Source organism: Orycteropus afer, unplaced genomic scaffold (genome assembly GCF_000298275.1).
Source record: "Orycteropus afer afer isolate SDZICR_OR568_19922 unplaced genomic scaffold, OryAfe1.0 scaffold00263, whole genome shotgun sequence".
NCBI lineage: Eukaryota > Metazoa > Chordata > Mammalia > Tubulidentata > Orycteropodidae > Orycteropus > Orycteropus afer.
In genome coordinates, this window is record NW_006921850.1 from 304,490 (window position 1) to 329,128 (window position 24,639).

Consider the following 24,639-nt stretch of genomic DNA (forward strand, 5'->3'; position numbering starts at 1 on the left):
TGCTCGTATTTTAGGAAGCCTGAGGAGTCAAGTGATTTATATACTTGAAAGATCACAAGATGATTAAAAAGGCCAATACTCCCTTTCTTTCTTTAGGAAACAGTGGGTGGTGGGCAATGGCAGTGTTAAGCTACCAGCATCCCTGGCTTTATTACAGCCTGATAGGAATTCTGCCACTTGGGTAGGAAATTTTGGGATGTGCATCCTTACCATTCTGTAATATAGGAAAGTACTAGATAGATTTATCAGCACAAAATATAGGAGAATAAAGCATATTGCTGAGGAAGTGAGGGCGCCTATTGAAATATAAGTACTGAAGAGTGCTGACTGCCAGAATGTGGATTTATAGGAAATAAAGGCCTAAAATACTTTTCTCCAACAAAAAATAGACCTCTTGGAGACAGTTTTTCCTCTCCAGGTACTTAGTTCCCATTGAGCTTAAATTGCTCTCAATATTGTGATAATGACAATTCAATACTACAGGTTGTGGAAGATGAACCAAATAAATTAACCAGCTGCTTTTAAGGGTAGTTTGCTCAATGGCTTACCCCTAAAATGCTTTGTAGAACATTCATGCTCAGTAAGTCCCCAGGCAGTTTTATGACTAGAAGAAAGAAATGGATTTTATTATATGTCAAGGAAATACAGGCAGATAGTTTTGTAGTTAAATTAGTGTAGAATGTTTGTAAGAAAAGTAGCTTGTCTTAAATCACTGAAGCCAAACTTGCCTTGGCATTCCTGCCAGAAAATGTACTTCTGCTTAAAATTCCCATAGATTAGAATAAACAAACAGAGTGGGTGATTTTTGTGCCTTCCTCTCCTTATGTCAATCTCTATGTCTTATAGAATGGCATAGGTGAAATTCTGTGCATACAGCATTGTATTTGGAGCATTTTGGAGAGTAGGGATGGGAATAAGTTCATAATTACTAGCCAACACTTGTTGTTGTTATGTGCCGTTAAGTTGGACATGACTCATAGCGACCCCTCCTTGGGTTTCCAAGGCAGTATCACTACAGAAGTAGATTGCCCAACCTTCGTTCCACTTAGGGCTGAGAAATGGAAGGACTTTGGTGAATTATATATCTCCTCTTTGTGCAAACACAGTTGCATTGTATGGATGGACAACAAAACAGAATTAAGTGTAGTCAACATAGAAAAGTCTACTCAGTATGTCTTAAGTGTTCAGCAAAGTATAAAATATGTTTCCTTTCCTGAAAGCATTTACTCTTTTGAGAAGATGAAAGGTTCTACGTGAATCTCAGTGAACAAGATGAAAGATGGCACTCATTGTGTGGTGATAAACCCAAAGTGACCATAAAACATATACCAAACCAATAAATTAGAAAGAAAGTATTTGACTTATGAAATAATTCTCCTAAATTATGAACTTAATATATTTAAAGCTATTTATTTTCAAGTTATTTCTTATTTTTCATCTATAATATATAAAAATTAAAATGAATGAAAGCACTGCTATTTGAAAAACATCAGAAAAAAACATCAAGCACGTCTAAGAGTGTAATTGTAAACTAGATAAAATTAGTTTCATTTACTGAAGTTAATATAGTAACTCCTTCCTTTTTTCCTTTTTCTTTTCTTTCTTTTTTTTTTTTTTTTTTTTTGAGCATATATCAATTGCCTAGAATGGGTGGCTTGTGCCAGTCTGTACTACAAAACTGTCATTAAGAGTGAAGATGGGAAAAAGATGGAAAAGGCAATATACAATAAGGATGAGGTCAGCACAAAATGGTCAAGGTAGTAGAAGAGATAGGGAAGAGCACAAGAGTCAAAGGTAACTGTGGTAATTAAGTACAACAACATCAACTTGGTTGAGCTGTGATTTTGAGTGGCTTGGCAGCTAGATGTAGTTATTCTCCACCATAAGATTGGATGTGGTATAATCACTCCCATGGTGCAATCTACTGTGAACAGCTAACTAGTTGAAGAGGACTTGCCTTCAGAGTGTGACCTGCTTCCAGTGTATATGGAACTGAAGAACCCAACCTCCTGCTATGAAGTCAATTCTGACTCATGTACCCTTTAGGACAGAGTAGAATTGCCTCATTGGGTTTCCAAGGCTGTAAATCTTTGTGAAAGCATATTGCCTTATCTTTCTCCCATGGAGCAACGGGTGGGTTTAAACTACCAACCTTTTGATTAGCAGCACAATGTTTTAACCACTATGCCACCAGAGATCCTACATATATATGGAAAGGATCCTGCATTTGGATCACAATTTCATCCTCTCCAGTTCCTAGACTTGAACAAGTGGTCTGCTGTGTTGCCTGCTCATCTTGGGATTGTTGCCTTCACAGCCTGTGGGCCAGCAGTCTGCCATTTTACCAGTCAGTCTTGGATTGATCAGCCTCAGCAGCCAGCAGCTGCATGATTCAGGAGATATCTCCAGCTTGCTCCACTGGGCCTGGAGGCAGAGCTGGAGCCCTTGGTCAAGGGGCCTTCACCTAGCCCCTAGAGTCGGCACTCTGAATTCTGACTTCTAGCCTCTTGGACTGTAAGAGAACAAATGTCTGTTTGTTGAAGCCATGCAATCATGATTCATTGTACAGCAGTGCTAGAGAACTAAGTAACAAAGGTGAATACTATTATATACACAATCCTGCAGTAATAGTAATAACAATAATTTAGCAGTGGATGCATAGATAGACACTCAACTCAACAAGGGTAGAAAGGCAAATGGTGGGATTGTATGCACGAGTATAATAAGATTTGACAGAGGCTGTTTCTCCATATATATATTTGTACATGTTGCAAATATATCCATGGATGTAGTAGAACATACAGGAGACAAAGTAATGGAAACATCTTAGTCATAAACACCTGGAAAGAATGAGTTGCTGGGTATGGAGGCTCAAGACCATAGTCTCAGGGGACTCTAAGGTCACTTGGCATAACATGTTGTTGTTGTTGTTATATGCCGTCGAGTCGGCCCCGACTCATAGCGACCCCTCCTTGGGTTTCCGAGGCAGTATCACTACGGGAGTAGGATTGCCCAACCTTCCTTCCGAGGAGTGGCTGGTGGTTTGAACTGCCAGCCTTCTGGTTAGCAGTCAAGTGTCTTAGGCACTATGCTACCAGAGTCCCCTAAGAAAATGTCCTCCATCCTACTTAGGTGAGTAGTGACTGGGGTTTTAAAAGCTTGTGAGCAGCCATCTAAGGTACAACTATTAGTCTCTTCCTGTCTGGAGCAAAGAGGAATGAAGAAAATTAAAGATGCAGCACACAGTCCAGAGGACTATTGGAACATGTGAACCCCAGCCTCCATGACCCTTAGACCAGAGGAACTAGATGGTACCTGGCTACTGCTAACTGCTCTAAAAGGGATCAAATAGGAGATCCCAGAAAGAGTGGGCAAAATGTGTAATAAAACTCAAAATCATCAAAAGACCAGGCTTACTGGTCTGATGAGGACTGGTGGAGTCCTTGTGACTATGAGGCATGCTTTAAGCTGGTAACTGAACTTAACTCCTGTGACTCAACTGGCAGCCAAATGATAGACCTTCATGGTGAACAGTAACATCAAGAAGGTATGCACTCAATACAGCAGTCAAGCATTTGTGATCAAGAGGACAGCATTTGCCCAGGGATAAAGCTAGGAATGTAGTAGAGGATGTGAAGGAAGAATGACCAGAAGGGGTGGGCATAGAGAGGAAGTGGAAAGAATGCTGTTATAGTGTGGGTATTGCAGTAAATATCACAAAACAGAATGTTTATGGGTTGTGAATGGAAAACCAACTTGCTTTGTAAACTTTCACCCAAATCAAAATAAACAAACAAACAGAGAAGATTCTGTGTTCTTTGATTTCATGCTAAGCCAGGGTCCACATGGTTTATTGTAATGGGACTTTGAAAACTCACGTCAACACTGGAATGGACTGAATTCAGAATTCTTCTTTCCTTCCTTTCCCCCCTGCCCTCTGCTGGAAGTTCTCATTGGAGCTAAAGCAGAAAATAAAGGGAGGCCAGGATCCACCCTGAGAGCAATAGAAAGGATAGATTGGAAGTTTCGACTTTGGTTGGAATCACAATAAGAATTTATTAACATTTTCTAAAGAAGTTTACGTTTTATTTTAAAAGTAAGTAGTTGGTGTGAATTAATTCTAATACATATTCAGTATGCCTCCAGAATAACTTCTTTAAGTTTGGGTGAATTTCTAATACCATTTTTACTTTTATATTATTTTATCTGTTCCCCTAAATTGTCTCAATTGTAAAAATAAGAGACTAGATTTTCCTTCTTACTAATGTATTATCATTATAGAAATAATTCACGTTTAGTGAATAGAGATAATCACTATAAAATAGTGTCACCCATTTCTAGAATTATGATTACTTTGTAATATATCTTTCACATATTTGATGATATTATGCCTGCACACATATTCTCACATTTTCTTTAAAGAGCATATTACTTACTGATTTGTAATCTTTATTATTTAATATACTCTGAACTATCTTTCTGTGTTAATAAATGTACATATATAAAATCATTTAAAAATGGGTTTATATTATTTGGTTGTCTGGCTCAGTCTGCTTCCATAAAGATTACAGCCAAGAAAATCCTGTGGGGCAGTTCCACTCTGACAACATGGGCTCATTAAGACTTGCTTGCCATCTACTTCTGATTAGATTAGCTCTGCCAACAACAGCAATGCTCTTACACATTTTTCTCAGTTCTTAGTTCATTTCTGGTTATTATAAATAAATTTACTATTTTTCTGATCATTTTTGTAGCATAAATTCCCAGGAATGGACTTTCTGGGGTCAATTTTGAAGCCCTGTGTCCATAATGCTAAAGAGGCTTGCAAAAAGATGGTTCCAAAGATGACTGGTCAGTAGTTTAATGGTGTCTGTTTCCTTGCACCTCACCAGTGTCCAGCCATACATATCATTTTGATTCATCTCCATCAGTTCTTTCTTTTCTTTTTCCTTAATCTATCAATTCTAGGACCATTACTGTACTGTTGTGAATATCAATTTTATGAAATATTTTACTATCTGACAAGACCAATCTATCCTCTCCCCCCAAAGCTTAATTTTTAAAATGTTTCTGTTAATCTCACTTTTTTCAAATGAATACTTCGAATTTTTACAAATTCTGGAATATCTCTTTGGGACTTTTTTGGGGGGTTTGCATTAAAATCATAGGTTGCCTTTGTGAGAATTAAGCACTTCAGTGAGAACTGTGGGTGTTCCCATCCCAAAATATAATATGCTTTTCTGTTTATTTAGTTCTTTTTTATATCCCTCAATAAAGTGTTTTTGTCATGTGGCTAAAACATGAAGGTCTGGTTTTGTTGGTTATTAGCTTTTGTAGATATCATCTTTCTCTTATTTACAACTTTGATTGCTTCCCAAAAGTTAAAATTTGTAGTATTTGTATGTTCACTTTCAGAGTCCTCTGGTCACAGTTTGATTTCCTTTATTACTCAAGGATCAAGAGTTTTTTGTTGTTTTTCATTTTGTTTTGTTTTTCTTATCATTTGTTGTTCATTTCTTGCCTAAATTTGTTGTCAATTGAAAATGAACATACCAAGAATTAGGTCTTATTTTTAAAGTTCTTTTCTGTTTGTTTTTTTTTTTTTTTAAGTCTCATTAATGTGGAGTCAAGAGTAGGAGATGTCTCTCATTCACTGGATAAATCCTGTTATTTTCAAATTCTGAATTTTTCCCTGTTGCTAGCTTCTAGCTTGTTTTTTTCTTGTTGGCAGATGCTGTGCATTTGTCCTAGATTATGTGATTTTTTTTTTTTTTTAGACAATGGTAGGAGAGGGGAAAGTTTTATGCTTGTTTTTTGCTAGAATTAGAACACAGTTATCTGTTAGGGAAAAGACTACCAAATAATGTTACTTCTGGTGCAGCAGGGAAGTGTTTCTGTGTTTACTGAGGCAGTTTGATGTATATACAGGTGCTGCCTACCTCGGGTAACTGGCACCACTGCCTTTTGCAGGTGCCCTCCCATCCCCATTGTGCCAGCTTCCCCTTGCAAAGTGAAGGCTGGAGGGAGGGCCAAAAAAAAAAAAAACCTCAAACCCATTGCCATCGAGTCAGTTTCGACTCATAGTAGACCCTGTAATACAGAATAGAACTCCCATAGGGTTTCCAAGGCTGTAATCTTTATGGAAGTGACTGTCACATCTTTCTCCTTTGGAGTCTCTGGCTGGGTTCAAACTACCTTTTGGTTAGCAGCCAGGAACTTTAACCATTGTGTCACCAGGGCCCCTATGGAGGAATGGCAGCAGGTAGAGCTATTCTCATGTCAGTGCTGCCAGTGCTGACCTGAGTCTGTGTTTCCCAAGATGAGCTTTTCCTCCTGCTTCTTCTCACCTTGAGCTTCCATTAACCTGAACATGGGAAGTGTTTGACAGTATGATTTCTTAAATGACCAACTGCTTCCCAGGTGGGCTTTCTCTTTGCTGTTGTGTGCCATCAAGTTGACTCAGATGCATAGTGACATCATACAACAGAATAAAATTGCCCTATAGGGTTTTCTGGGGAGCTCTGGTGGTACTGTGGGTGAGGCATTTGGGTGCTAACCAGAAGGTTGGCGGTTCAAACCCACTAAGCTGTTCAAAGAGAGGAAGATGAAGCAATCTACGTTCATAAAGATTTACAGCCTTGAAAACCCTATGGGATCGCTATGAGTCAGCAATGTGTTCATTGGCAGTGTGTTTGGGTTTTTTTGTTTTGTTTTGTTTTTGGATGGGATTTTGTTTCAGTTACTTAGTGCCTTTCTAACAGAAATTCTACAAATGGGTGGCTTTAACAAACAGGAATTTATTCTCTTACAGTTTAGGAGGCTAAAAGTCTGAGTTCAAAATGCCAGCTCTAGGGGTTGTGTGAAAGCTTCCCAACCCTGGCTTCAGCTCTCCCTCTTCCTCCCCGCCCACTGGAGCTGGGGGCATCTCTTTAATCAGGCAACTGCTGGTCAACAGGTAAAATGGCACAGTTCCAAGATTATCACACAACATTGCAGGCCATTGGTTCAAGTCCAGGAATAATCCCAAGATCGGCAGACAACATGGCAGGCTGCTGATGAGGACTTGGTTATGTGGAGGGTCCAAGGGTGCCAAAAAGCTGCAGAGACCTTTCTCAAAGCCTCCTCTTATATATTGATAGCAGACCACATCCCTAAGGCAGCTATTTAGCTGCCCCAGTAGATTCCACCATGGAGTTGATGACCAGTCTCATCATGGGGCATAACTATATCCAGCTGCCCAGCCAAGGTGACACAGAATTTAATCACAGGTTTCCTAGGTTGTAATCTGTATGGGAGCATATCACCAGATCTTTTCTCCCACAGAACCACTGGTGGGTTTGAACCTCTGCCCTTTTGGTTAGCAGCTAGCTGAGAGCTTAATTAACTATTGTATCACCAGGCCTTCAAGTTATTTCCTTCACTAGTTTATTTTTTCCCCATATTTTACAGAATTTTTATTTTAAAGCTTGGGCATTTTTAATTTATCCAGCACACGTGCACGGAGTCTGATGGCATAGTGCCTAAGGCATTTGACTGCTAACAGGAAAGCTGGTGGTTCAAACCCACCAGCCACTTCTTGGAAGGAAGAATAGGCAATCTACTTCCATAGAGATACCACCTTGGAAACCCGAGGAAAAGTCACTATGTCGGATCTGACTCGACGACAGAGAGTTTGGTTTTTGGTTTTTAGTTTTGACGCTGCACTGTCCATTTCTAGGTGGGAACTGGAGAAGGGAAGGAATTTGGTGCATTCCTCCACCACCCTTTTCTCTTGGCCATCCAGTAGATGGTTATTGAGCACTCACTGTGCCAAAACCATTTCTTAAAATCACCTCCATTAAATCCCAGCCACAATGTACAATATGGACATTTTGATCTTATCGGTTCCTCACATTTAATATAATGATTGTCAGCTGTAACTGTATGGATCCGTTTGAAGGTCTTTATTTTCTTGCAAAAGGTTTTGCAAAAGCAAGGTGGCACCATAGCCTCCACTGTTGGCTGGAGGTAGAGATTATACTGAACACATGTTCTTTCTTCCCATTAGACAAATCCCATATACTCTCAAAGACTTTCTATCCTATGTGATCTTACAGAGAGCAGAACTATATTCTCAGTCTTTCCTCTCCATTTCCAAATTTCATCCTATTCTGTCACAGAATACTGAGCACGTTCATCATACCTCTACATTTGGCCTCATGCAGTGACCTCCCTCCTTATAGTTTTTCTGTCTTCTGTTCTCTGTGCGAATGGCAGAGAGAGGGGCTGATTCAGACAAAAGAGGTAGGTAAAAGTCTCTGATTAAGAGGCAGGCAGGCATATAGTGGTGATGATTTCTTACCTGGAAACTGGGATGGGAAAGGTGAACATAGGATAGAAAGTCTTTGAGAGTATATGGGATTTGTCTAATGGGAAGAAAGAACATGTGTTCAGTATAATCTCTACCTCCAGCCAACAGTGGAGGCTATGGTGCCACCTTGCTTTTGCAAAACCTTTTGCAAGAAAATAAAGACCTTCAAACGGATCCATACAGTTACAGTATTTTAAAGTGACTTACACCCAGCTTGAGGAACTCTGCTGGTGTAGTGCCTAAGGCATTTGACTGCTAACCAGAAGCCTGGAGGTTCAAACCCACCAGCCACTTCTTGGAAGGAAGATTGGGCAATCTACTCCCACAGTGATACTGCCTCGGAAACCCAAGGAGGGGTCGCTATGAGTTAGTTCCGACTTGACGTCAGTGAGTTTGGGTTTTTTTTATACCCAGCTTAAGGAGCTTTGGTGGCACAGTAGTTAAAGCATGCTAACCAAAATGTTGGCGGTTCGAACCCACTAGCCACTCTATGGAAAAAAGATTAGGTGGTCTGCTTTCGTAAAGATTTACAGCCTTGGAAACCCTAGGGGACAGTTCTGCTCTGTCCTTTGGGCCTGCTCTGAGTTGGAATCGACTCAGTGACAGTGGATTTGGTTTGAGTTTTATACTCAGATTACTTACACAGATGGACACTTAATTTTAGTGTTTTTGTTTTTCTTTTACTGTATTCCCTCTTACTACAGGAGCCTAACGATTGAAAAAACTATATAAGAAATATAAATAGCCTATTAGCTGTTTCTTTTTCTCTTTTGGGGTAAAGGACACATACATATGCTAAAACAAACTGAAATTTCTTCTAATGATAAGGAATTTTAAAATTCTGTTGTAGAATCTGTTATCAGCATTTGCTTTTAAAAGGCAAACGTATTTCAAGATTGCATGCCTTAAGCTATGTATTGTATACACATCTTTTCTTAAAGGATTTAAATTGGATATGTCAAGAAAAAATATTTTATTATGTCCTTAATAATTCATGAGTTCCTGAAACTATCATCATCAGTCTTAGAGGTTTTGACTAGTTGTATGTGCTATTAAAAAAATACCCAGCAGATATTTTTATTATAGATTCTTCTAAAATGAGGAGCTCTGGTAGCATAGTGGCTAAGACACTTGCCTGCTAACCAGACGGCTGGCGGTTCAAACCCACCAGCCACTCCTCGGAAGGAAGGTTGGGCAATCCTACTTCCGTAGTGATACTGCCTCGGAAACCCAAGGAGGGGTCGCTATGAGTCGGGGCCGACTCGACGGCACATAACAACAACAACAACAATTAAAATGAAGACTCCAGTTGCTGTGAACTTTTTAAAGACATTTAATCCTAAAGCAGATTTCTTTTATTTTGTGATGTGAATTACTGCTCAAAAGCCATTATTAAACAATTTGTCTTGTTTAAAATGAAATACATAGACTGCTTCTAACTACTGTAGTTTAATCTGTGACTAATATATATTATTTTCACGGAAAAAAATTACAAGATTTTGATTTTCCAAGGTACAAAATGAAGTAATTCTTAGGCAGTTATTTGAAGAACTTTCCACAGTGGACAACTTTTGGTTCATGAATGTGCATTATTTTTCATGAATGTTGGTATTTTGGTGCCATCTTGTGGCTTGACATTGTAGTAACTTCAAAGCTCAAATATAATTTAAATAATGCCCTGTGCTGGAATAAATGTACTGATAATTCTTTCCAAATTGCAAATCATATACTACTATAAGTGTACATAATAATGTTGGATTGAGTTGTTTGTAATTTGGTCACACGGACAGACAAAAATAGTGGTTAAAGCACCTCATATGTGATCCTCAATTTCTAAAATTCTGTGTTTCTGCTATTTGCTCCTAGTTGCTGCTATTTGAACGGTCTTGGATGAGCAGATGGAAGTCTTCTGTGCTACATGAAGGGGAAGGAAACATAAGAAGTGTGAAGTGGCGAGGCCACTTGATTGCTTGGGCCAACAACATGGTAAAAACGAATCTTTATGCTGATGCTTGTGCAGATGCAGGAGAAAGACCGAGCTGATATGGCTGTTAGCAAGGGAGAAGGTGCCACTCACTGAAGTGGTCATTTCTAAAAGATACAAGTGGCAATTGATATCATACCTGGAAGGTTAAAGAAATTAGATTGCTGTTGGCTTTCATAATATAGTAATTCCCAACATATTCTGGAACTTATTTTATAGTACGAAAACCTGAGGCATGCAGAGTAGCCAAGAAAATGAAAAGCCATCTTAATAATTGAAGGGCTACATTGGGAGTGTGATTTTGAAAATACCATTTGCCTATTGGCTCAGGGCAAGTAACAGTTGATATGAAAAAAAGTATAGAATATCATTGATTTCTGTTTTACTTTCAATATAATCACAGACAAAAATATAGGCCTGGTTTTAAAATGAGGGGATTATAATTTTTGGTGCTGCATTTATTTAAAGTTTACATAATATAAATTGAGACTAGCAGAGAGTTTTTTAAAAATATCTTTGAAACCTGGCAGAGATCTTTTAGAATTTCAAGGTATAATTGAGTAAACCTGTTTTATTCCATTTTAAATGGTAGAAATCTCCCTTGCTGCTCAGGACTTTTCTTCCCCAGGTTATGACAAAGATAAACCTGTGGTCTCTGGGTTTATTTTTAGCTAGCCACTTGCTAGATGTTTTCATTTCAGAACTTTAAAATGTCAAGTATAGTTGGTTGTTTTCATATATATATATATATATATATATAGTGATTTTTCAGATTCAGAGCTTTTCTAAAAAATAAACCTCATTTTTGTGATGCAACAAACCAATTAGAAATGTTACTCGTCTTCCATTTTGGAAATGCACTTGTTGAACTCTGTACATTCCAGAGTTGTGCTGGGTTTGAGTCATTTATGCCACCCTTCATAAAATCTCCTTTGCCCAGAAACAAGGATGTTTTCTCTTTTGATTTTGCTTGTAAAGGATTTGTGTGGAGCAGAAGGATTTTCTTTGTACAACTCCTAGCAGTTCTCAGTCAGCACGGTCAATATTTTGCAGTGCTAGTTATTGGTGGTGTGCAGCAGTGGCTGTTAATAAAGTTCCCTTTACTTTCCTTCTCCCAAGTAGAAGATGTTTAAACCTACTTTATTTTCCAGGGTGTGAAGATTTTTGACATCACCTCAAAGCAAAGAATCACCAATGTGCCCCGAGATGATATAAGTCTTCGCCCAGATATGTATCCCTGCAGCCTCTGCTGGAAGGACAATATGACACTAATTATTGGCTGGGGGACTTCTATAAAGGTGATTGTGCTTGTCTTTGTAATAAACCATGTTATGTTAGATCCACTGAGGATAATCCAAAGGAATATGAGTTCTTGAACGGCTTCTAGGAAGCAAAGTATTTTCACCTGAACATTATCATGTTGTGATAACCATTTAATGCCCGAATTATTTCCTGTACATGAATTTTAAGATATACTCCTTCTTTTTCATGTCATGCAGAACAATTAATTTGTGATCTTTGCCATTTTTAGGATGGTAGTACCCCCACCCTCTTTTTTTTTTTCTTAATTTCCCCTGGTCCATTTGACCTTAGCTATTTATGGACAATGTAGTTAGTTTTATTGGTTAGTCAGGATTTCCCTGTTACCATTTGCCTTTGCTTTGACCCTTCTTCATTAAAGTTATTGATGGTAGAGAGAGAGAAGATTGAAACTAAATCATCCTGCTTGCTTAGTAATAGTTTAATGGAGAAGAGGCCCAATCTCACTGTCTGTAACAAGATTTTGGAATATTTAATGATATATAATTATCTGAACCTTGGATAAATGAAATTGTGTACAAAAGGAATCTGAAGCTAATTTATACTTACTTCATGCTTACCAGGTACTTGTTTTATATTAGTGAACTTAAGAGCAAAGAGTTTTTTCTACCTTTCAAAATTATATAGCTTAATCTAAACAAAATCAACTAAAAATTAGCTGAGGTGCAGATGGTAGGAGAAAACATCCCAACAATAACCTAATGGATAGAGTTGAGGCTTTCAAGTCACAGAGCCATGGAATCAGTTCCAACTTCTTCATTTATTGCATTTGTGATCTGTTCTAAGCCTTCTTATCCCTGTCTGAAAAAATGAGGGTACTAATCTTTCTCACAGCTTACATTTTGTGGAGGATTATATAAGGTAATGCATGTTTAGCATAGAACCTGGCAAACTCACTGCCACGGAGTCAGATCTGACTCATACCGACCCCTCCTTGAGTTTCCAAGGCAGGGTTACTATGGAAATAGATTGCCCAACCTTCCTTCCAAGGAGTGGCTTGTGGATTTGAACCATCAGCCTTCTGGTTAGCAGTCAAATGCTTAGGCACTATGCCACCAAAGGCATGTTATAAGCACTTAATAAGTATTACTTGTGTTGTTAATACATCAACTTCTAGAAAAGTTATAACACTTGTTTTTTTGACAAAAAAGACATGCCTATTTAAAATGTCACTGTTCTCTGGAAAGAGAAAGCATAAAAATTATTAGTCCAATGATTGTTATGACTACACCAAGCATTTTTCCTTACATTTGAAATAAGATCCTCCTGGACTTTATTTTTGTATGATTTAGGTTCTCTTTGTGTCCTTTCTTAGTTGAACATGGAGTAATTATACTCATGTGCTACATGAACACAGCCCTTTTCACACTTTTAGGGTAAAGGGAAGGAAATTGTGTCTAATAGTCTAGGATAGCGAAAATGATTCCCCAGCCTCCCTACCTAAATAAACTTACATTTTTGCTATTTTTCAAATTCTTCAAATGGGCCAGAACCAAACCAAACTCACTGCCATTGAGTCAATTCCCACTCAGCCATCCCTCTTTGTGTTTCTGAGGCAGTATCTCTATGGAAGTAGATTGCCCAGTCTTCCTTCTGAGAAGTGGCCAGTGGGTTTGAACCACCAGCCTTCTGGTTAGCAGTCAAATGCCTTAAGCACTACGCCACCAGTGGACTTTTTTGTTTTATTTTAAAGTCCTGATTTTCTTTTCTTTTGGTGAAAGATAAGAAAAATTAGCCTTTAGGAACATATAACAATTTACTGATTGCTACCAGAAATGCTTTCTGTAATAGGCTGAATAATGGCCCCCAAAGATATCAGTTCCTAACTTCTAGAACATTTAAGTGTTACATTGTCTGGGAGATGAGTGAATATTACCTAGTCTGGCAAAACATGATTAAGTTAAATTTTTTCTTTTTAATAGTGATTTGGGCAAAAATTTAAAGAGCAAATTCACTTTCCATACAACAGTTCACATATACTTTGTCTCATGACATTGACTACAATTTACCCCAATGCAACAGTTCCCCTCCCACTTCCTCCCAATAGTTACCTCTTCCCTGTGTCCATCCCTCCATGCACTCCTGCGCCCCGAGCTGTCTCCCTGTGCATAAACAGCCTTTCTTTCTCCCATGATTGTTCTCTCCAAGGAGTGTGTCTATCTCACGTAAATGTTCAGCTCGTATGCCTGTCTTTTGTTTGGCTGGAAGCCACAGGTATGGGTTCAATTCCAGACTTGAAGGACAGCTAGGGGCCATAGTCTCAGTGGTTCCACCAGGCTCTATCAGACCAGCAAACCTGGTCCCCCTTTTTTTTCTGCCCACATGATTTTGAGTTTTGTTCCATATTGTTCTCCCTCTTCATCCAGGATCTCCTACATAGATCCGCCCCTGAGTAGTTGACAGTGTGATTAAGTTAAATATTTTGAGATGGAGAGATAGCCTGGATTTTCCAGGTGGGCTGTAAATGCAATCACAAGCATCCTTATAAGGAGACAGAGGAAGGTGCTACCATAGAAGAAGAGAAGACACTGGAACCACAGTGGCAGAGATTGGAGTGGTAGGGCAAAATAATACCAGCTGGAAGCTGGAAGAATCCAAGGAATGGATTCTTTCCTAGAGCTTTGGGAGGAAACATGATGCCGGCAACACCTTTATTTTGGCTTAGTGAAACATATCAGACTTCTGGCTTCCAGAACTATGAGAGAGTAAATTTCTATTTTAAAAACCGCCAAGTTTGTGGTAATGTGTTATAGCAGCCAAATGGAACTAATACGCTTGGACTGTGCTCAAATTAAAGTACAGCTCATATAAAATGTTTTCGTTTCAAATGTTACTGTTTCTAAGAGATCCCTTTTCTTTTGACTCAAATAGATACCTGTTGAGCACTCCTCACTTCACAGCTTTACTGTGTTCTTTTGTGTAAGAGAGGATAATACCATGAAATTTCCTCTATGAGACAGGACAGCCTTACTAAGAGAAATAACCACAAATTGTATGATAACATATGTGTTTAAGAGCTGTTCATTTACTTAATTCCTATATTTGCCTCACAGACATTTACCAAGTGCCTACTGTGTGCCAGGCAATGTTGTAGTGTTGTGGATACATAAAAAAACAGATGAAGTCTCTCTCATGAGAAATTCATACTCTAGTGAGGAAAAATGGTCATGGTCAAAAAGCAAGCAAGCTAGTGAATTTATCATGTCGATGGTGATAACACCAAGGAGACAGTTAAGCAATATAAAGGCAGAGGAAATTGGGGTAGATGCCAGTGACAGCATCTCTAAAAATTAATATGTCATTGGAACAGAGATCTGGAGCCAGGCAGCTGTGTAGTGTTTGAGGTCGGGGACTGAGGAAATGGCACATACAAAAACCTTGAGGCCATAGTGCGATTGGTGTGTTTTTGAGGAACACCAAGGAAGCCATTATGGCCAGAGTAGGAGAGTAGTAGGAGAGGAAACTAGAGAGAGATATGTGAGTGTGTTGTGGTACAGAGATGGTGGAGAAGATCATTTAGGGCCTCATGGGCCTTTGCAAAGTCCTTGGGTTTTCATATGAATAAGATAGGAAATCAGCAGAGCAATGAAGTTAGTAAAAGTAATCTAACTCACATCTTTAAAAGATCATTCTGATTGCTGTGTGGAAAGAGAGTAATGGGTCAGTAAAGTGGGGAGAGCAGTTAGGAGGCCATCTTAGTAACAAATAATGGTGTGTTAGATCAGCATAGTGCTGGAGCTGGTGGGGCATGACTGGAATCTGGATATGTTTTTAAGATAGACCCTGCTTACATTATTTATTGATGATCGGATGTAAGCTGTAAGAAAAAACAGAAAGCCAGTGGAGACTCGGGGTTGTTTTTTCTTTTATTTTTGTTTTTACCTGAGGACCTAGAAAAAAAAACAGTTCTTTTTGCTGATGACAGAGTATGTTTAGAGGGAAACAATCAGAAATTGTTTTTGGATGGGCCCAGTTGAGATGCTTCTTACACACCTAAGTGGAGATCTGGAAGAGACACTTAGATGAGACAGATTGGTGTTCATGGGTAAGAACCCATAAAAATTGCTCTTGTAATCATTGGACTGCTCTACACAGGACACGAGCTTACGGTAACATTTAAATAAATGTTCATCTACCTGTTGCTGCTACCTGTTTATGAGACCAGTGCTGGAATGAGAGTTTAAACTATAGAACTGAAGAGGTATGAAGTCCTGAGCTACCAGTAGGGCCATTTTCCCTTGGTCTTCAGAGAGACTGAGGCATGTGGGCAACACATAGTTAATCCTTTGCCTAAATTCCAACTGTAGTTGTGTGCTCTTAGGTAGTAGGTAGCTAATGTAACTCTCAGAGCCTCAGTATCCTTATCTCTAGATGAAGGATGAAAAGTTATCAGGGATCTTTGAGGATTGAAAGGGATCTAGTCATTCTTCAGGTTCTGCAGTATCTCTCAGATCTCTCCTCTCCATCCCCCCTGTCAAGTCTCCCTGGCAGGTTTTGCTCCTTTCATCCTGTCCTCCAAAATGCAACTAGGTGAATCTGTCTGGAGTACAGATCAGATGATGTCAGTGCCCTGTTTAAACCCTCAGTGGATTCTCATTGCCCATAGGATGACATCATAATCTTGAACATGACTTCTGAGGTGTGCATGATCTGACCTCTGTGTTTGTTTTTAACCTCAACTCTGTTCTCCCTCACCACTCTGTTTCTGTCTAGTTGACCTTCCAGACTGATACATTGCCCTTTTGCACCTGTTCTGTCTCTCTTGCTTCAACTTAGATATCACATCTTCCAGGAAGCCTTCCTCCCCTGTTATTCGATGCCCCTGCTTTGTTCTTCTATACTTCCCCATAACCCTTTAGCAAAATGGCTTATTTTATTGTGTGTCTTCCCCACTAGACTATAGCCTTCTTAAGAAAACAACTGTATCTGTCTTATGAAGCACTTAACACAAAACTGGGACCCAGTAGTTACTCAAAAGGTGGTAGTGAATATTGCTATTATTCATATATATATATATATATATATATATAGTTGTTGTTATGTGCCATTGAGTCGGCCCCGACTCATAGCGACCCCTCCTTGGGTTTCCGAGGCAGTATCACTACAGAAGTAGGATTACCCAACCATCCTTCTGAGCCTTTTGAAATGCTACTACTCATGTACTTTTGTCAGAATGTTAAAACTGTTGTCCATTTGAATTGTGGAGCATGTTTCTGCTAGACAATTAGTAGTTTCCTTACCAAGTTTGGAAAGAAGAGTGTACAACTTATAAGAACAAAAACCTCTGGAAGAAGAAAAGTGGGGAAAATGGGAGGTAGAAATACTATATGAAGTGGACAAGAGTCAAATGGTAAAAAGCAGGGAGGGGAGAAGATAGCCGGTTACTTCTAATTAATGCTTATTATCTCCATAGTCATTGGTTCGTGTCCTAGGTTGAGGATAATGAAGACTCTTAAGCGTCACTGTCTTGCTGCAGTGTCATTGAAAGCAATTTGAACATTTATATTAAACAAACAATACACAAACTTTGTAAAAGTGTACATCTCCGTTGCTTTGTCAGTTTTACATCTAGGAGTTTGTCATAAGGAAACAGAAATCCAGAAGTTTCGTGTAAAAGTATGTTGAGTGCACTATTGCTTATAATAGAGATATTAAAGAATATTTTTTTTTAATAATTTAATGCCCAAGAAGGGCATTAGTTAAAAAATTGTTTTTGTGGTTAGGGAGTATTGGTTCCAACTCATATGACCCTATGTACAACAGAACAAAATACTGCCCTTGTAAATGCCATCCTCACATTCATTGCTTCTGGAGTCCATTGTTGCAGCCACTGTGGCAGTCTGTCTTGTTGATGGTCTTCTTCTTTTCCTCTGACCCTCTCTACTTTACAAAGAATGATGTCCTTCTATAGGGACTGATCCCTCCACAAAACATGATAAAGTATGTGATACAAAATTTCACCATCCTTGTTTCTGAGGAGCATTCTGGCTGTACTTCTTCCATGACAGATTTATTCATTCTTCTAGAAGTCCATGGTTTATTCAGTATTCTTGGCCAGCACTGTAATTTACATGCATCAATGGATTTTAATCAATGAAGAAACCCAATATCGTCAATCAGAACAAAGCCAGGGGCTGATTGTGGAACAGATCATCAATTGCTCTTATGCAAATCCAGGTTGAAGCTGAAGAAAATTAAAACTAGTCCGTAAGAGCCAAAATACTACCTTCGGTGTATCCCATTTAAAGTTAGAGCCCATCTCAGAAGAGATTTGATGTAAAGAGTTCTCACTGTAAGTTGTTGAATGACATCAAGGACGTCATACATGATGAGAGTGAAAGATCATTAGATAGGGAAGAAAGGAAGGATCAAAATGGATATCAGAAGAGACTCTGAAACTTGCTCTTGAATGTAGAGCAGCTAAAGCAAATGGAAAAAATGATGAAGTAAAAGAGCTGAACTGAAGATTTTGAAGGGCAGCTTGAGAAGACAAAGTAAAATATTGTAAAGAAATGTACAAAGACTTGGAATTAGAAAAACTAAATACTTGAAATTTCTTAAGCTGAAAGAACTGAAGAAAAAATTAAAACCTCAAGTTGGAATATTGAAGGATTCTTTGGACAAAATATTGAAAGACTTAGGAAACATCAAAAGAAGAGGGAAGGAATACAGTCACTGTAATAGAAAGAATTGGTCAGGATTCAGCAATTTCTCAGGAGATTGCATATGATCAAGGATCAATCTTGATACTGAAGGTACTGAAGGAAAAAGTCCAAGCTACATTGAAGGCAGAATAACAATTGAGATGTTACAACAAACAGATACAACACTGGAGGTGCTCACTCATCTGTGCAAGAAATTTGAAAAACAGCTACCTGGCCTACTGACTGGAAGAGATCCATATTTGTCCCCATTTGGAAGAAAGGTGATCCAGCAGAATGCAGAAATTATCAAACAATATCATTAACATCACATGCAAGTAAAATTTGCTGAAAATAATTGAAAACCTTTTGTAACAATACATAGAGAACTGTGCAAGTTCAAGCCAAGTTCAGAAGAAGATGTCCAAAGAAGAATGTTATTGCTGATATATCTTGACTGAAAGTAGAAAATACCAGAAAAATATTTATCTGTGTTTTATTGACTAAGAAAAGGCATTCAGCTATTTAGATCATAACACATTATGAGTAACATTGCACAGAATAGGAATTCTAGAACACTTCGTTGTACTCATGTGGAACCTGTACATTGACCAAGAGGCAGTTATTTGAATAGAACAAGGGAATACTGCATGATTTAAAATAAGGAAAAGTGTGTGTCAAGATTGTATCCTTCTTCACAGTTATTCAAATGGGAATTCCAGAACAATTAATTGTGGTCATTAGGAATCTGTATATAGACCAGGAGGTTGTTGTTAAATAGAACAGGGGTTCTGCGTGGTTTAAAATCAGGAAGGGTGTGTGTCTAGGTTGTATCCTTTCACCATACTTATTCTGTATGCTGAGAAAATAATAGGAGAAACTGGACAATATGAAGAAGAAAGCAGCATCAGGATTGGAGGAAGACTCACTAGCATCCCGCAATATGCAGTCAACACAGTCTTACTTGCTGAAAATAAACATGACTTGAAACACAGCTGATAATTAAAGACTACAGTCTGCAGTGTGGATTACACCTCAACATAAACAGAAATCCTCACAAATGGAGCAAGAAGCAGCATCACAATAAATGGAGAAAAGATTGAAGTTGTCAAAGATTTCATATTACTTGGATCCACAATCAACACCCGTGGAAACAGCAGTCAAGAAATCAGATATCATATTGCACTGGGCAAATCTGCTGCAAAAGACCTCTTTAAAGTGTTGAAGAGCAAAGATGTCATTTTGAAGACTAAGGTGTGCTTAATTCAAGCCATAGTATTTTCAGTCACCTCATGTGCACATGAAAGCTGGACAATGAGTAAGGAAGACTAAGGAATAGTTGATGCTTTTGAGTTGTGATGTTGATGAAGAATACTGAAAGTACCTTGGACTGCCTGAAGAATGAACAAATCTGTACTAGAAGAAGTGTAGCTGGAGGTGAGAATGGCCAGACTTTGTGTTACCTACTTTGGTCATGTTGTCAGAAAGGACCATTCCTTGGAGGAGGATATCATGCTTGGTAAAATGGAGGGTCAGCAAAGAAGGGGAAGACCTTTAATGAGATGGATTGACCAGTGGCTGCAACGATGGGCTCAATAATAGCAAGGATTGTGAGGATGGTGCACGACCAAGCAGTGTTTCATTCTGTTGTACATAGGGTTTAGCTAAGAAGCAGAGCCAAGCTGGGCTATATAAAGATGAACATGGCATCAGCATTGAAGAAAGACTCATTAACAATCTATGATATGCAGGTGACACTACTTGCTGAAAGCAAAGAGGATTTGAAGCACTTCCTGATGAAGATCAAAGACAACCTTCAGTATGGATTATACCTTAATACAAAGAAAACAAAAATCCTCAAAACTGAACCAGTAAGCAACATTATGGATAAATGGAGCACATATTGAAGTTGTTGAAAGATTTTATTTTACTTGGTTCCACAATCAACACTCATGGAAGCAGCAGGCAAGAAATTAAGTGATGTATTGCATTGGGCATATCTGCTGCAGAAGACCTCTTTAATATGTTAAAGAACAAAGATGTCAGTTTGAGGACTAACGTGTGACTCACTCAAGCATGGTATCTTCAGTTGCATCATATGCATGAAAAAGCTGGACAATGAATAAGGAAGAGCAAAGAAAAATTGATGCATATGAATTCCGATGTTACTGAAGAATATTGAATATAGCATGGATTGCCACAAGAATGAACAAACCTGTTAAATAGCGGTTTAACAGGCTACTACTTAAAAGAAGTAGTTGGAAAGTGTTAAAACGGAAACTTTAGGTTAGATAAATTATAGTATATCCATGTAATGAAATGCTGTAAAGAAATCAAATAATTATGTTGCCGAAGAATATTTAAATAATTTGTAGTAAACAATTTTAAAAAAAATAAGGTCCAGGTAATTTTTCTTTTAAGTTTAATAATGGTTTTCTCTTTGTGGTTGGATTGTCAGTGATGTTTCATTTCTCCCATTGTGTTTATCTATTTTTTTTAAAATTTTCTATAATGTACTACTCAAACATACCAACGGTCATAAACATGGCACACGACTTGGCAACATTTAGTTCTTTTTTAATAAGGTCACCTGAAGTTGAAGCCAACTCAAAGGCAACTAACAACAACAAATTATAAGTGTCATAGCTGCTATAAACCTAAAACTCACTGCTGTCAAGTCAGATCTGACCCATAGTGACCCCTTCTTGGATTTCCAAGGCGGTATCACTACGGAAGTAGATTGCCCAATCTTCCTTCCAAGGAGTGGCTGGTGGGTTTGAACTGCCGGCCTTCTGGTTAGCAGTCAAATGCCTTAGGCACCATGCCACCAGAGCTCCCATAGAAGAACACAATAAATACTTTCTAAAAGAAAAAAGAAAATAACTTGATTACTGATGAAAACTGTGTGAGATCAGTACTTAACTTTAATCTTACCTGGATGGCTAAGTTCATGTAAATTCAAGTAAATTTTCCTTATTTCGTATTATAAAAATAGTATATATTCATGGTAGAAAATACAGCAGAGAGAATATAGCTACTATCACCCACAAACAACCATTGTTAACGTGTGTTTGTGTATATATATATATCGATATGTATGGTATGTATATATATGTTGTTAGTGATAAATAAATATTATATTTTTACCAAAGCTTTTCCTGTGTGCTTATAATTTAAAATAAGGATTGGCAAACTTTTTTGGTAAAGGGCCTAATAGTTTATTTAAAAAATACATTTTATTGAAATATAATTTATGTACCATGAAATACACAAAACTAAAGTGCTATGCCTAATAGTTAAAAAAAAAACAGCCTAGACTTCATGAGTCATATCCACCATCTGCTGTAAATTTTCTTCTTTTCTCTTTATTTCTTACTTTTTCCTTCTTTCCTATCTGTGATGGTTTGTGTGTCAACTTGCTGGGCCTGGTTGAGTCGTTGGGCAGCTAGTGGTAGTTATTCCCTATGATGAGACTGGCAATCAGCTCCATGGTGGGATCTACCACAAGCAGCTGAGTAGCTGCTTTAGGGATGTGGTCTGCTTCCTGGATATAAGAAGCAGCTTTAGGAATGGTCTCTAGCCAATGGCACACTTGGAACCTGCATGTAGCCGTGTCGCTGTTCAGCAGCTGCCATGCTCTGCTGACCTTGGAACTTACAGTGGACTTGAATTAATGGCCTGCTGTGTGGTTTGGTAACATCGGGACTGTGCCTTTTTATTTGTTGACCTTGGGCTTGTTAGCCTCAGCAGCCAGTAGCTACCTGAGTGAAGATATGCCTCTAGCTTCAGTGGACCGGAAGCAAGAGGCAGAGCTAAAGCCCAGGTCAGGGGGCTTTCACCCAGTCTCTAGAGCCTGGCACTTTGAACTTGGACTTAAAGCCTCCAAACTTTGAGAGAATAAACTCCTGTTGTTAAGGCCATCCCATTTGTGGTATATTCTTGTCAGAGCAGCACTAGGTAACCAGAACACTATCCTTCTTCCTCTTCCCTCCCTCCTTCACTTCCTCCTTCCCTTTTTACTTCTTTCTCTCCCTTCCTCACTTCCTTTTTCTTTCTTTCTTTCTTTTTTTAATTACAGTCCTTTAAAAAGGTTAAACAAAACGAAACATTCTTAGGTCTTTGGCCATGAAAAAGTAACCTGTGGGCTGAATTTGGCCCTCAGATTATAATTTTCTAACCTCTTTACTGATCCCCTAAGTGCTCAGCTGCTAACTGAAAGGTTGACCATTTGAACCCACCAACCACTTCACAGTCTGCTTCCATAAAGATTGCAGGTTTGGAAAACCTATGGGGCAGTTCTACTCTGTCCTGTAAGGTCGCTATGAGTTGGAATCAACTCAGTGGCAAGGTTGTCTCCCCTCCCCAATAATACTTTAATTTTGATATACTTTTGCTAAGAACGTGTGTCAATTTTACAAAATATTAGCAACAGTGAAATAAAATACCAATATGTAATCAGGAACACAGATTTCATGTGAATATTGCCCAGATAACTATTGGCAATTGTTGGTTATGTACTTCTGCCAGAACTTAATCTGGACAATAATAGAATAGCTCTTAAAATCTTAAAAGAGTTAAATAGAATAGCCCATTGGAAACATGTTAAAAATATGTTACACTTTACTTTTTTTCTTTGCCCATGAATAAGATTTTATTGAAGAATAATGTTGGAGAGTATAAGTAATGATTGCTATGTGTCATTCAAATTAATTTCTGTCAGTTAAGTCACGTAATAAATTGTATGTACTCCATCTTCAGTGCTACCGGTGGTTAATTTAACAAAAGTATTATATATTTGATAAAGTATTAGGAAAATTTTCCATCCCATGATTAAAATTACTTGTAAATTTATTTTCCAGATATGCTCAGTGAAGGAACGGCATGCCAGTGAAATGAGAGACTTGCCAAATCGATATGTTGAAATAGGTATGACTCTATCATTTGTCTTCTTGAGTGTAAAATGTCAAACGAGTATCCATTTTATTATGTGGAAGCCTAAAACTGTGTTCTTTTACAGCACTCTGGTATCTTTAATAAAATAAAGAAACTTTTGTTTTCAATTTTGAAACTTACCTTATGTAGACCTTTTTTTAAAAAAAAAACACAACTATTTGTATACTATTTGTATATGGTAACTATGTAGTTGGCTTTGATGTTGGGCAACCATGAGTATGTGTTTTACCTGTTATTTATGATGTGGACATTGGACAAGTCACTACATGCTTTAATATCCTTATCTGTAAAATGTGGGCAAGAATACCTGTCTCACAGTTTTTGAGAATTACTGTGTTGTAATTATGTGCCATTGAGTCAATTCTGACTCATAGCAACACTTACGTACAACAGAACAAAACACTACCCAGTCCTGCACGATCCTTATAATCATTGCCATGTTTAGACCCATTGTTGAAGTTACTGTGTCAGTCCATCTTGTTGAGAGTCCTCTTCTTTTTCACTGACCCTCCGTTTTACCTAGAATGATATCCTTTTCTAGGAACTGGTCCCTTCTGATAACATGTCTAAAGTACATGAGATGAAGTTTCACCATCCTCTCATCTAAGGAGCATTTTGGCTGTATTTCTTCCAATACAGATTTATTCGTTCTTCTGCCAGTCCATTCTATCCTCAGTATTCTTTACCAACACATAATTCAAAGGCATCAATTCTTCTTTGGTCATCTGTATTCATTGTTCAACTTTCATGTATGTCTGAGGCAATTGAAAATACCATGGCACGAGTTAAGCACACCTTAGTCTTCAGTGACATCTTTCCTTTTTAACACTTTAAAGTGGTCTTTTGCAACAGATTTGCCCACCGAAATATGTCCATTGAGCTCTTGACTACTGCTTCCATGGATGCTGGTTGTGGATCCAAATAAAAGGAAATCCTTGACAACTTCAGTATTTTCTATTTATTGTGATGTTACTTAATTGATCCAGTTGTGAGGATTTTTGTTTTCTTTATATTGCAGTGTAATCCATACTGAAGGTTGTAGTCTTTGATCTTCGTCAGTCAGTGCTTCAAGACGTCCTTGCTTTCAGCAAGAAAGGTTGTGTCATCTGCATATCACAGGTTGTTACTGAGTCTTCCTCCAAACCTGGTGCTGTTGCAGTCTTCTTCATATAGTCCAGCTTCTCAGATGATTTGTTCATCGTAGATTGAATTATCGTGAAAGGATACAATGTTAATGTATACCTTTCTTGATTTTAAACTATGTAGTATCCCCTCATTCTGTTTAAATGACTGCCTTCTTGGTCTATGTATATGTTCCGCATGAGTACAATTAAGTGTTCAGGAATTCCCATTCTTTGCAGTTTTATCCATAATTATGATCCACACAGTAG

At 38.2% G+C, this 24,639-nt stretch overlaps 1 protein-coding gene across 1 annotated transcript in view; it reads left to right on the top strand.

The window, feature by feature from the left end:
* The window catches only part of VPS41 (VPS41 subunit of HOPS complex), a 284,325-nt gene that overhangs the window by 147,512 nt on the left and 112,174 nt on the right, over positions 1 to 24,639 (top strand). The window contains exons 7-9 of the mRNA XM_007950103.1: positions 10,217 to 10,336; positions 11,486 to 11,632; positions 23,155 to 23,221. Of these exons, the coding sequence (XP_007948294.1) occupies positions 10,217 to 10,336; positions 11,486 to 11,632; positions 23,155 to 23,221 (334 nt within the window). The remainder of the gene's footprint in view (positions 1 to 10,216; positions 10,337 to 11,485; positions 11,633 to 23,154; positions 23,222 to 24,639) is intronic.